Raw genomic sequence first — 14,475 nt, 5'->3', positions numbered from 1 at the left:
CCGTTCTTGAAAAGTCTGATCCAACAACGACGTTACGTCGTTGTTTTCTCGTTAACAAACCTGTATTCATTAACGTGAATCACGTTTACTCGTGAAACCAAGTAGAATCTTGATAAGAGGTTTACGTATGCGTAACACGGTTGACACTGACACTAATTACGAGATTGATTCGCGGTTACCAACTGTTTGATGCTGAAACGATGAGTAGCTACAATCCACGGAAATTGTTTTCCATTTTAAAGACCGTATGTATAGAAGTTCGACTTTCCATCTCCGAGCAGATATCGAATCGGTGATTTTATTCGTACACGAATCCAATTACTCCAGATCGTTTTGCGCCAACGAATAAAGCACAGAAATGAAAGTTTTATCGCGAAGAGGTTCTTTCTGGCGGTAGCATCAAGAAACGATTCGGAAACTTGTTTCTCTCCGTGTGTACATAAATATCGAGTAAAGCGCAGTCGTGTATGCCGTGACCGTTCGGTACGTGTGAAGACGCCAACTCCGTGCCAACCAAAGAAATCACTTGCGCCAGACTCCCTGTCCCATAACGTCTCCCTCTTGTCGGAAACTTCCTTTCGAAACTTCTTTTTCCGCGACTGCCCACCGTTCTTTGTTCCGTCTGCCATTTCCCCGTTATCGCTTGATTCTATGTACCAGCTGTCTTAAAGAAGACCAACTGGATAGAAGGACTAGTCTTTCGTTAGGTGTTATGCCGGTGCGCGGTAGATTAGACCACGTATTAGATCGCCGTATGCTGGTTCACCACGCATTTGATCATTACGCCTTAGATTACTATGTATGGGACCATCACGTATTAGATTATCACGTATTAGATTACCACGCGCGTGTTCACCACGTGTCGGATCATCGCGCGTTAAATTACTACGTCTTGAACTACCCGCTAGATTACCGCGCGCTGGATCGCTGCGCATCAGATTACCACGCGTTCCATCATCGCGCATTTCGTTATCACGCATTAGACAACGATACGTTCCATCATCGCGCGCTTCATCACCACGCACTGGATCATGCGAATCGTCATTTCCGTCATCGTATGTTCCATTACCGCGCGGCAGATCTCTCCGATCCCCTTCTAAACTGTTCGTAAACTCTTAGACTCCCAGTGAGCCCTCTCGGAGCAAACGTAGAAAAGTTTCTGCCCCGTACAGTTATCTGTACTCGAAACAGATTTAGGTCTCGCCCGCGTGTACATAATAACTGAAAGTTTAGGTCTATTCTCCATCGGTTAAAACGAGTTCCGCGGCACGATAGTCGATGGAATAGTAAAACGATGATCTCGGAAGATGAGGCGCGCATCGGGGAAAGTCAAGGAGCGGGTTCGTGATCTCTGCAACATTTTAACGACCTCGTGGATCCGGCGGAAAGAACGGGGACAGGCTAAGAATCGGTCGTTTCAGCTGGATCGTATAACGAGTTATAGGAGATGGGTCGCGATTCGAACGACCATAGGCAGCTACGCGACCCTATCAACTTTGTATCAACGACATTCGAGGCGGTTTTATTGTTACTTCGAAAAGGTGAACGTTTACACGCTGCGTACAAATATTCCGCGATGTGACGGTAGCAAACGGTGTAAAATTATACTAAGAACCAGCCTTTTATCGCTTTATTATGGTAACGTTCGATTCCGTTTCGGACTCCAAAGTAGTCGAACGTGAAAAGTCGTTTCGAGCTGATAGCTCTATTGTTACCTCTTCGATTCTTATAAACAACGATTTTATACGTCGCCTTTTCGAATCTCGTTTGGTGGGACAATAAATTCATTCTTCTTTAAGGCCGACTACGGCTCGCTTAAACTGTTATTTATTTACCTAACCTTCGCTTCTCCGGCGAGTTGTTTGCGAGTAGAGTCAAGCGGCGAACGAGCAATAAATTCAAAGAGGAACGCGCAAATATTATATGATCTATATGCTGGGTGTCATCTATGAGGTACCGAGAAAACAAACATTGATTCTCGACTCCCTCCGACGTGATTCAATATTTGTACTTGCCCGATGAAAGTGTATCAGCGCGTATCAATCAAGAAGAACAAACGCTCGTCGAAATGTACATGGCCGGATCTCGAAGGCATGGATCATCGTGACACCGTGTTCGATCTCTTTTGCTTGCCAATTATTCTCATTAATTACCGTAATCTTGTTAAATCACGCGAGTCTCTTTGAAACATACTTTACATACGTTCGTGTACATATACGTCTCTATTCTCGAAACCGAGGTTTTAACGCGAACAAAAATTCTGTTCCAAATTCTCCGCTTTCTAATTGAGTTTCTTTATAAATGATCCTCTCCCGGTAAAAACGCGCCAAGCCGGGCGTTTCAATTTCACTTTATTAAAAATGAAACTTCGCGTTGTCCTTATCAAATTAGCCGGACAATGATTCTTTTGTGCGCGCGTCAAAGTAACGATAACTTCTACCGTAATTACTTTCTACTTGTAACGAAAAGAAACGTTTTAAGTGCGGCTGGCCTACATATTTCTCGATCGAATCGATTTGGTAAATTGATTTTGCTTTAAATCGATCGAGCTACGTCATCAAGGATAACGAAATGACGGAATGGCAGAAAAAAATTCCTGACGCTCTATGTCCATTTGAATTCAATCAGTTCGAAACGCGGGTTATTCGATTCCGATCGAATCCTTGCGACAGGTTCGTAATATCGTCAACATCGAAATTAAATATAAACGAAGCGGAATAACGATGAATGGAGAAACGGGGCAGGAATTTCCATCGACGGTGGCACGATCCGACGTTGGAATTATAGTGCGGCTACAGATTCCTATAAATTTGCCAGCCTCTGCATACCTATATCGTTAATTAGCTGTTAAATAATTGGCAACTTGTTGATTGTCGTTAATTCTGGATGAAATTGAATAAATGGCACCGATACGCCACATTAACACTTTCACGCTCGCGAACTTCCGGTAACAAGTGATCGCGTGTTAAATATGGAATTGCTCGTTCCTTGGAAAATTGCATGACGACATCCTTTTGCTTCCAGAAACAGCCAGCGCTACTCCGTCATTGTCGTATCTAACATGTAGTCTGTTCTACCGATGTAACCCAGAAACATATATCCTTCGTACTCGACTACCACGGGATCCCGAAATTTTCATACTCTTGAAAATCCTTATAAATCAACGAGCGAGACAGCTGTGCTTGATTGGCATATTTTTTCTAAGGAAGCCAAATTCGCTGGTGACGCGAGCAAATTACGCTGGCACACGCCACCGTTTACTCTACTAATGCAAACCACGTAACGAAGAATGCAATTGCGTTGCGTAACAAGCCGGTGGTCTACTCTCGAAGAAAGTGAAACCGTGTGTGGCGTTTGACACGTAACGCGTCGCGTCGGTTAAAATGGAGAACGAACGACGGGAAACGTGCATTTACATACGAATGTATATGTATATCCACGGAAGCGGGAATTCAGACGTTATAAAACACTGGCTGTAGAAAGTTCCCCGTGCAGTTTACGGGTATAAAGCTATCTATTGTAATACACCGAAATTGAAAGCAGCCGAGACGCGGGAATAAAATATAAAATATGAATCCGGCTTATTACTTTGCCGCTACTTGCATCTACCGTTATTACTGTCTCCGCTTCTGACGTCACAGTCGTACAAGATTTTCTCTTTACTCTTTTCACAGTTCCGTGTTCAATTTTATTCGTCACTGTCGGTTTGTAGCTGCTTGTTCCGCGAATAACTGTCGATCATCACCGCGAATTCAATCGCCGTCGGTTTATCCGATCGCAGATTTAAAGAAAGATTTATATTATTCGTCCGGGCGCGTGGCATTTTCGTAACAGATTCCTTTATACGTACATGGTGGATCTTACAGTGTGTTAAATGATTTTGCGCCTTGTATACGGGAGAATAAACTTTATTGTATTGCGAGTATACCATCCTGTCAGGATGCATAAAATATTGCTTACAACGATCTTACAACGCGAATATGGATATTTAACCACGCGCGTAAAACAACGCGCGTCGTAAAAAATATTGACTCTACGATTCCTTCGGGAATGTGTAAAGGAAAACATAAGCGTACATCGGTTCTTAAGAAATAACGCCGATGCTGGATGCATCGATACGTTGGTAAATCGGAAAGCGATTCTATCGACGAATTTACCTAGTTCGAAAAACAGGTCGCACGATCCTAAAAGAAAGTGTCAACAATTTTGGTGAGAGTCCATAGTATATGCGAATGGTCGCGACTGCGTTAAACGACTATTCTAAACAGGTTTGCGTTTCCCTTCTCTCGGCCGCTTCTCTTTTTATCGAAGTATCTAGCATCGTCGTTTTCCTCGCAGCTGCTCCCATTATCCTTCGTCTTACGAAACTCCGGCATACTGCTGCACTATCTTCGACCACTCCTTTGGATAGGTTCGTTGAATGTGTGAAAGGACCTTCTTGATCTGTCGCGTTTCCTCAGGACTACATTGCGGGCAGGAGCCTCTCAAAACCAGCGGCGCTAAACCTGGATAACAACGATCGGGATGGTTAAATCGAATTCTGCCGGTAACTTTATAGAAATTTATCGGCAAAGTCTTCGAGGAAACACGCGGCCCTCGAAATACGGGTATAAATCCGATCTAAGCAATTCGATGACTCGCCGTCCCGAACAGAGTCTGCTAGAGTTCGCCACAAAATGGGGTTATTCCTCGACGAAGATCAATTTATCCCTCGAATCGAAGACAATAGCGATTCACGCGCGCAAGCTCTTATTTCTCGTCGTGCCCTTTGATTAAACCGACTCAAAAATCTGCAAACAATGGAAAGTTCGACGAGTTCCATGGCAACGCGAAACAAGATAGCGAAACTCTGAATCGATTCTGGTGACGCTGTTTGATTACACGAGTCGTCTCGAAAAGGAGGTGCGCGCTGTCGGAATTGCAACTGCAAATTTTACGCGGTGAAATAAATCGAAAAATTTTTTACCGCCTCATATTCCGAGTCTTTCAAAATGTGAACAATTTATAATTCAGTACGCGACTTCTGAGTCGACCTGTACAAACCTTGGACGATCCACTAATTATTCAGGTTGTACGTCGAGCAAAGAAAAACGCGATCTCTCACGGAGCAAACCTAAAGCGTGAAATAGATTCTTGCAACCTGCGCCATCGGCACTCGAATCTCGACGCACCGGGTTAATAGCGACCCGTTGACGTTCGCATCGTAAAGAAGATTTACGTCGCGACGTACATAGAAGGATGCAGTGTTTTTAATCTCGCACGCAGTCGAAAGGTTGTCCTCCCGATGGATTTACGCGACATCGTGTATGTACGTACTTTTTAAACGTCTCCCGACCGGGTCACAGGGAGCTTCTCCCAAAGCACATTTAAGCTGTCTCCTCAAGTAACGCTGATCGCTTAGGGCCATATTTACTTGCTCGTCGGAGACCCGTGATCTTCCTGTCTGTCCCACTTCCGATTCCGCCGTTACACTGCAGACAAGCAAAGCGCAGACGACCAATAGGAGCTGGAACATTGTTCGAGATAGTTAAATGCACGCTTTAAGTAAATAAAGGAGATGTCACGCTGAATATTCTCCGGAGAGGTGAAATGCTTTCTACGCGAGAGCATGCGAAAGCCTTAACAAAATACGCCAAAAAGTTTCGACGATGTCGAAAATGGCGCGATTCCCTTCGGGCCGACAATTTACTCACACTTTACGTGTTACACTATCGAGTATTAAATCGCCACGAGTTATCGCTCGCTAAATTTCCACGTGTTGAATCGTTACAAAGCGTTAAATTACCATACATTGAACCGCCAGAAACGCGATAACTTTTCCTCCCTTCGTTCTCTCTGAACAAAGGTAGTCTACATCGCTAAGAAGGCGAGGAGAACGACGTTCGACTGCACATAAAGGCAGCGACATCGTTGAAGGAAGTCGTTGACGATGTGGCGAACGCGAAAGAAACAATTTAAAAGTAAGCTCGTTAGGTGGTCGACGTGTAACTGCAACGAAACACCGGAAGCGTGTCGAAACGGACCAAGGGAGGCAAACAAACACGAAGTTGTCGAAAGTACGCGCACACGCCGTCGTTACTCACAGTGGTCGGTGCTTGTTTAGCCATGTTAGCTTTGGCGTGCTTCGCCAGGGTTGCGTTTAGCCGCTGTCTACGGCTAACCTTTCCTTATCCCTTGCCCCTTTCCCATCCAACATTCCTACATTTCGACCTTTGGACGCGTTACATCCCCCAATTTGCTTCTCCCATTTCCGTATACGCGATGTCTATTCTGTTATTATATCCGCTACCCCGTTTAACTTCCTTCTGTGGACTATCCTCCGCTGCATATAATTATCGCTTTCCCCTTTCTCGGGATACGCAAAATTTTGTGTCGGTTTAGAGGTAGAGTTGATCAATTAGTGACCAAATAGTACGATTCGAATAAATCAATCATTAGGAACTTTGCACGTGTATTCGTTTATGAACGCCCTGTAGATAAAACGGAACGAAAGCTGAAAAATTACGCGAACGAAAAGGCAAATGAAATCGTCGCAACGGATGAATCTATCGCTCGGTGTTCGAGCGTGTCACGCGTCGCCGATCACAAAACATCGTTCCTACGATCTGAACTTTCTTTTCGAAGCAATCGTAGAAACAATGCGGAGTAAAATGGGAAATAGTTCCAATCGAACGGCAGCTACTTGATAGTCGAACGTACCGTGTTTGAAAAGATCGTGCCCCGAGCGCAAACCCTCCTTTTTTTCATACTTTTGACACGCGGCTGTGGTCGATATTTCGAAAGTTCAATTTTATTTTCATCCCTCCGCGCTCCTCGAGTCCCTCTGCCCCTCTAACAATCGCATTCTGCTCGAAATTTCGCGTGCCGCAATCCGGAACACCTGCTCTTTCCCTTTTTTCTCCTCTCCATTATCGCTTCGATTCTTTCATTCGCCTCTGGCTCCGCTTCCGTCGAACCAAACGTCAAATTTCACTGGCGAGACCCGAGGGTACTTCGTACTCGACTCGAAAGAGACGTTTATACGTCTCTTCGACGCGTATGAGTTTCGAATAATTGATTCTGTCTCAAGAGAGAATTCGATTTGCTCGAACTCTTCTGGATGCGAGGCTACCCTTCTCCTCGCTAATCCCGACAACGTGTACTTTTAACGGGACAATCACCTCTAATCGTCTCGGCTCTACCTCGCTGATTTTCGAGTTTCGATTTGCCTGGCAGCGGGACACTAATAATCGTGGCGGTTCGGTAAATCACTAGGGTGCTGTATGTATTCACGCGCCAGGGATGATTTGTGGATCGAACGCGACCTACGATGTACGCACGCAAACCGCTTACTTCCGCAAACCGACGTGGATTAGAAGAATTATTGGCCGCTCTGAATGGCAAATCGGTGTGATGTAGATTTTATTGCCGTCTCGTTCGTTGTTACGAAAATAATTGTAAATGTTCTCGGCGCGATGATGAAATCCGCGAGAAACCGTATGCGGTACAAAGACGATTAATATTAGTTCATACGTCCGTCGTTTATACGTATTGCCTGTTCAGACTTTATCGCTCGTTCTCTTACGCGCGCCGGCTGAAGCACCATTTCCAAAAAGCTTATCAATAATTCATCACCTGCACTTTGACTGACAATTGGCCATATTCAGCTTCGTATAGTATTCGGCAAACTGTAATCTTCAAATTGATACAACGTTCCGTCGTGCACGTAATCTTCTAATCATAAATGTATTATCGAGTACTAACGTTTCATGCCCGTTCATACGAAGTTGAACGAAGCGAATTAACTTTGTTGTCGATATTTAAAGCTTACTGCAAAAACTGTTGGACCTCGTGTACGTTTAGTGCGTTAATTGTCGTCATAGTGAACGAATGATAATTCACCGCTTAAACGGGATGCGTGGAAAACTCGTATCGTTTGCAACCGTAATATTCCGTTATAGTTATCGGCAACTCGATCCCTCGCTCAGTAAACGATAAACAATAATTTACCGTTCGTATACGACCGATCGGAACGTTGCGCTATTTGCAGTTATTAAATTAATTTACAATCGTTTAGTTATCGACTCGTAATCGATGGATAACGATTACACGGTTCGTTGAATAAGCGTGCCGTATCGATGACCTCGACGTACTAACAAGAACCGGAGCTGGTCGACTCGAATAAGGAATAGTGTAAAATTGAATTATTCAACTGCCGCACTTGTTCTGCAATTTTAAATAAAACATCATTCAGCACGATATTGGCTCGCGTTGGACCACGCGTTGAAGGTCCACGTGTTCGATCACCATAAGTCGTACTATATCTTAATATAAAAAATGATCGAAGGCAGAAGCGAAGATCCCAAGTTCGAAGTAACGTGGATTGAGTCATAAGCCGAAGAAATCGTTTCGATCGGTTTGGTATTCTCTGCAGCCACTGTTTCAAAACCGTACGTACATACGTAATGGTACAATTGCGGCACACATGAGTTATAAACGGAGCCGATGTCGCCGATAAAAGTTCCGTTTCGATCGTTCCAAGGAAGCCGAGCTACGTGCCAGAATTTAATCGTTTCTTTTCGCTATCGACAAGGAGAAAATGACGGGACCGATTCTGTTCTTCGTAGAAAATAAACACGCTGAAACAGCTTCGTGATTTCATGGAATCTCACGGAAACGATCGAATTGCACCGATATTCCACTTCACGATGAAATAACTACGAATTCGTTGCCTCTTCGCGTTTATTAGCTTTTTAATATCGCAGGGATTTTTCTGCCGGTTCCGTGACCGATTTTTTCTTAAGAACCCTTGTCGTTTCACGAAACGTTCGTTCGAACGGTGAACAGTTAAGCTCCATAAAACTTGTCCCCGTATTACAATGCAGTGACGCTTTTCGCTCGTGTTTTTAAGAAACTTTCGTGAATGCAGCTGCATCCATCGCTTTAACGAGAATATTTTAGATCGAAGGTTATCGATGGAAATCCATTTATCTTCTTTTACGAGACATAATGTACATCGATAGAATAGAACAGACTTAACACGAAGCTGCAGCAATAATTTATCGAATCCTCGTAGGTTAGCAACCACGTGTCGAAGCAAGATAAACTGTAGTGTCGAACGTTTGCGAGAAAGTAGAAAAGGAAGTGAGCAGACTTCCTATTCCACTTAGCGCTTCGACCGTCGCGTAAACTCCGATATTATAGCGAGTGAAGTCTATTTCCCCTACACCGCCATTTTCTCCAAAGAAACCATACTCTGTAGTGTACCATTCTGAACATATACACTTCTTTCCCTAGAGAAAATTGCCCCACCGTTCTCTTCGATACCCGAAAAGTAATTCATGATGCGCTAAATTAATTTGTTCGATGAGCGAAAGTGTGTGGTTTAAAAATGAATCGGAGGACCATTCTAGTAAGCCCGGGTTATCCATCCTCGGCTTTCCAGGGTTAATTCGCATATCGACGGAAACCGCATGCACAAAAGCCGGTATTCAAAGTAGAGGGAGTCACGACAGAGGGTATCGAATTCGAGCGGGTCTCGTGACTCTGTCAACACGAAGTGAAGAAGGGTGGCAGACAAAAGAGAACCCCTCCGGATACAGCGAAACTTTAAATCACCGCGCGTACGTGTACACAGGGTGCGCTCGTATCTACCTGTTGCACGTTCGTCACTCACTCACCTTGATTGCCGAAGCCATGTCGAGAATGGTTGGTGTTCCTCCCGTTAACTCTTCGAGCAGCCACAAGGAAGAGAAGTAAAAAGAGAAAGAAGAAACGTGTCACGATCGAGGATGAATCGAACGAAACAGAGTTTACGGAGTGAAGGGACAGGAGTTGATTGTATGGTCGTGTGTCCTCTCGGCGCGAAATCTCGGAACACACTGGGCCCGAAAGTACGTTCGTGGCCTTTCCTCCCCTTCTTCACCCGATAAATACGAAAGTGTGTGTACACCGGCCGACGACTCGATGATATATACCTAACGGCGATTCACCGTCTTCGGGCAGCTCTCCGTGCACCGGCTGCTTACGAAGTAGGGGAAGCTTCGAAGCATGCATGAGTGTGCGCCGTTTTCTTCTTGCCCCTCGCTCTTACTCTCGTTAAACTTCCACCACGCGGTTACCACTTTCTTTGGCACTCCGCTCCGCTCCCTTCGAGTGGATCCACGCTCGAGCGTTCGCGCTTTTCAAACTCTTTCTTGACTTTAGAAGGCTTAAGAGCGCCGTCGAGAAACAAGAGATAAGAGGAAAAAAGGGAAAACGGAGGGAAAAAGAAAGTCAAACTTGAGGATTTATTTTTCTAATCTGATGCTCCATTTGCTTCTTTGAATTCGTATCGCGGAACCTTTAGTTTTTCGGTTAATCCGTTGACCCGACAATTTCGTTGCGCAAACGAGTTCGCAGTGATCATTGCAAAAACTGTGCGCGCTTAAAAACGTAAATCGACGTAAGAGGAACAGGAATTCGAAGCTTCCGAAGCGATTTATTCCCGCAAGAACATGAAAAAATTGTTGAGAGGTACAGAAAAGATCAACCTTAAACTCGATACTGGTTCAACGCGCCCCCTTCAATCTCCTCGACAAAACAGCAGTTCCGTCGTTCTTTTTTCTCCAGATTCTTCCTCATTTCCTCCCTATACATTCGATACACCTCCGACGATTCGAGGATCGTCTGTGCTCGACGGCGATCCTTTTTGCGGATCCGTGAACGGCGTTCAATTAACTTTTACGAGCGACAGCCTGCGTAATGACCTGTTTTCCCTCGTCCGTCGTTTTTATTCTTCTCCATGCTATTAATCATTGCAGGGCATCGTCCGCATCATCCTGGAGTAGAGGACGTATCGATCACGTCGCTCGTTAAAACGAGTTATATCCCGCGTTCTGTAACTAAATGCTTGTTCCGTTTCTCGATTCGTTTATTTTTCTTGCCTATGCCATCGGGAAATCTTGTACCGCCTACAATAATTTCCGCTGGAAATTGAAACGTGTTTGCTTCTGATCGAAAATGTACAATCGTAAACGAGACTCTGGAAAGATCGTGGGCCATCGGCGATCCCACCGTTGTCTCGCTTATAACTTTCTCAAAGTTATTCGATGGTAAACTGATAATTTCCAGGCTGTCATTAGGTTGTTCCTAGATCCTAGATTCTCTTCTGGTACTCCCATAACACGAATCGAACTGATCGTTTCTAAGAATCGAAAGAACAGTCGCTTACGGCTTGGAGAAAAGAGAAATCCCAACAAAGCCGTGGATTTAATGGACGATTGACTCGGTTACACTTTCGCGATCGAACGCGTATGTCCACCACGATATCCTCGCTGAATTGGTGTGAAACAAAATAAAAAATAGGAAACGATCAAGCAAAAAGAACGGCTAGGTGATCTGTCGTGAAATACGATTAAACTGTTCACCGAAGTGTGGAAGGGCAGAGCGAGAAGGAAAGAGTAACTAGGGGGGAAAAGTTGGACGCGATATCGGCACGAACGATAGGAAACTAAGGGGAAAATCATGCCTTGTATCGATAAAGATTACACGGTCCGGACTAGTCGATCTACTTTCGATCTGGCAGCTCGAAGCTTTCGCGGTGTCAAGGGGATTCCTCTGTCGATGCATCGAACGATCCACGTCCCCGTTTTTTTTTCTTCCCTATTTTTATTTCTTCCATTTCCTTCGTTTTTTATAGAGCCAGCTCTATTTCTTCTTTTTCACGTTCGCAGGGATCCGTTGTCCGGTGCCATTCGAATAGTCGTCCGTTTTGAAGGTGATCCGAGCGATCGGACGAAACGAATTCAACCGCGATGAGGACGAAGGAGAAATAAAGGATTGATATGGCTCATTGTCCTGTTGGTCACGTCGAACGATCCCTCGCGGACTGATTTCACCCCGCGGGCGGTTTATCCGATCATTTCGCGGCGAACCGTTTAAAATCATAATGGACCCTCTTTACCGTTTCCGCTCTCGTTTCTCTCATCGATAAGACGAATGATCGTTCGCGTCGCTCTTCGAACACGGGAATTTTACCTGGTGTATGAAGCTCGAAAACGATTCAACGATCTGGAACGGTTCTACGTTGCGCCACGAAAGTCACGGACGACCAAAAGCTGACCAAAATTTACACCAAAATTCGAGCGACCGTTTCGAAAGGGTGCTGGTTAGTCGGTAATTTCCCTACACGGTGAATCCTTAACTACCAGATAAACCTACCAGCTTGTGGGACGGACCAACCAAACCGAGCGGACTAAACGCGGAAAGGGACGGAGAGAACCAACCCCTTCTAACAAGGTTAATCTTCTTTTGAAAATATTTATGGTGGATGTGCCCTAAGTTTCTGCCAATAAACTGCTCTAACAATCGCTTTAGTCTTACGAAAACAAATATTACTTTTTTCTTGCTCAAAACAGTCTACGAAATTAGAAGCAATGTTTGTCGCTAAGCTTTTTCGACGATTTCCTACACGATCATAAACATGGGCAAACTAGAAATTCCAAGGCGAAAGTTCACGAGCACCCGTTCCGCTCGTTGAACCGTGCGCGTGTACATCGGTCGCTGGTTCCACGAGAGAAAGTGGGAAAAGTCGGAATCTCCGTCGTCGAATGTACATGAAGGAACATCGATTTCCTGGAAACGATTCGCTTGATCGTTCACCTCGAACATAAAGAACAAAGACCAGTCAAAGATCGTACGATTATCGTGCGAATACCCCGAAGGCTCGAATATCCTCGATTTCTCGCGACTTTTAGCATTCGGATCGAGAACGAGTACTTTACGCTATTCTATCGTTTTATTTGTATCAAATTGGATCCGTTCTCGAACTATCGTTCTAAATATTAAATCGTTACGCAACGCGTGTGAGACTTTTATCTCCGATCATGAACATGCAACGTAAATTTTCTACGCATGACGATAGAAAACGCGGCGAATGCTTAAGCATCGGGTCAAGGACGGTTTCTCTCGAGTCGTTTTCGTTTGCCATGCAACACGTAGCACCGCTTACGCCCTTAGTATTTGATGAGAAAATGACGAGAAACGCTCGACGGAGATTCGAAGCGTTTATGCGATTTACAGCTTGCGAAGATCGTGGACGAAATATAAGAAAGTACCCAATGATACAATTTGTTCCCGCTTATGGTCCATTAGATCGCTATGAAATATCAACACTTATTTGGTCCGATCATATCATTTTGTGTTGTACAGAGGGTCGTTGGCCTCCGAACTAACGTCCTGACATCCAGATTTATTATATCTCGCCAGACTATTCGATTCTTCCGAGAAAATGTTTGCCAGTGACACAGACTCCTTGTAATTCGCAAAAATCGCTCTTTCTTATTCGAGTCACGAATACACTCGACAGATTGATTGACATGCCGTATTTGCTTGGGATTGCTGCTATTTATGTCGTTCTCCGATTATCATGCTGTAAAAGCTTCCAATCCTTCGTCCTTTCTCCTTTTCTTTTTCTCTTGCGGGAGGCTGGTATTTGTTAAATGGGCACCTAAGGAAAGCGAGAATACAAAAACAGTGCAAGAAGGAACATTGATCATTGATTTTTCTCGAAGAGGATTTACTATTTTCCGTACGTTCGGACATTTGGACAAAAGAGTGGTGTCCTTTTGTTCGCGGGGTACACTTATCGAAATAAAAGTCGGCAAAGATAAGATACCTTAATCGCAGTTTCGCGAACTGTATTACGAGTAACTGCGAGCCAACTGTCCGCAGTAGATATGCGCGAAATCCATTTTCCAGTTGTTAAACCTTGCTAACTTGCTAATGTAACTCAAATAATTAAAGTGACGTGTACAGGCGCTACTCTGAGGTTACAGGGACAACTTCTGGATCCTAATGTGGATGGAAGATATAACGTGCGAAACTGGCTTGTAAAGTGGCGAGAGGGGAAGGGAGAAAGAGAGGGGGATGAGAATTTCAAGAGCGCGTAATAGCGCCGTCTAAGTAACGTATGTTCTAAAGTAAACTGCTCTATCTTGTACGAACTTCCATCTTGGAAGTCGCATCTCGAATTTAGAATTTTCTCTTTAAAAATGAATTCACTCGAAATTACTTGATCGTGTTTAATAGATCCGTTGCTTTAGCGTGGACTGCAATTATAGAGATAGGTTCATTAATATGCTTTCTTATTACTCTACGATCGTAACATACGTTTGTATGTTTAAATCATTATGTTACTTTTGAATATTTAAAAAACCTATTTCACTGCTGGAAGACTATGTTGGCGCGTGTACGCGCACGATTCAAGTACGATTCTCGCCGAAGTATGGCTGGAGAATCAGGGACTTTGAGGCTTTGAAATCTTTTAACTTTGGAACTGCAGAATTTTACATCTTCGAACCTCTGGAATTTTTAAAGTTTAGAACTTGGAGATTGTAAAACTCTCGAACTTTAGAATTTCGGAACTTTAAACTTTGGGGCTTCAGAACTTTGGAAATGTGGAAAATAACGTAAACGGTTGGATCGTGGCAAATTGTTGAAAGTGGACATCGATTT

The 14,475-nt window shown here is 44.2% G+C and overlaps 1 protein-coding gene across 1 annotated transcript; it reads right to left on the bottom strand.

The window, feature by feature from the left end:
- Positions 1-3,887: 3,887 nt before the first annotated feature.
- Positions 3,888-9,995, bottom strand: CSP2 (chemosensory protein 2). Its single transcript, XM_003701448.3, has 3 exons — positions 9,660-9,995; positions 5,317-5,506; positions 3,888-4,505 (listed from the first exon to the last, which is right to left on the bottom strand). Exons 1-3 carry the CDS (start codon positions 9,675-9,677, stop codon positions 4,360-4,362), a joined length of 354 nt encoding a protein of 117 aa, XP_003701496.1. The 5' UTR covers positions 9,678-9,995; the 3' UTR covers positions 3,888-4,359.
- Between the last annotated feature and the right edge of the window lie 4,480 nt (positions 9,996-14,475).

This window comes from Megachile rotundata, chromosome 12 (genome assembly GCF_050947335.1).
Source record: "Megachile rotundata isolate GNS110a chromosome 12, iyMegRotu1, whole genome shotgun sequence".
NCBI lineage: Eukaryota > Metazoa > Arthropoda > Insecta > Hymenoptera > Megachilidae > Megachile > Megachile rotundata.
Note: the sequence above shows the minus strand (reverse complement) of the source record. Positions and strands in the feature narration are given on the sequence as shown.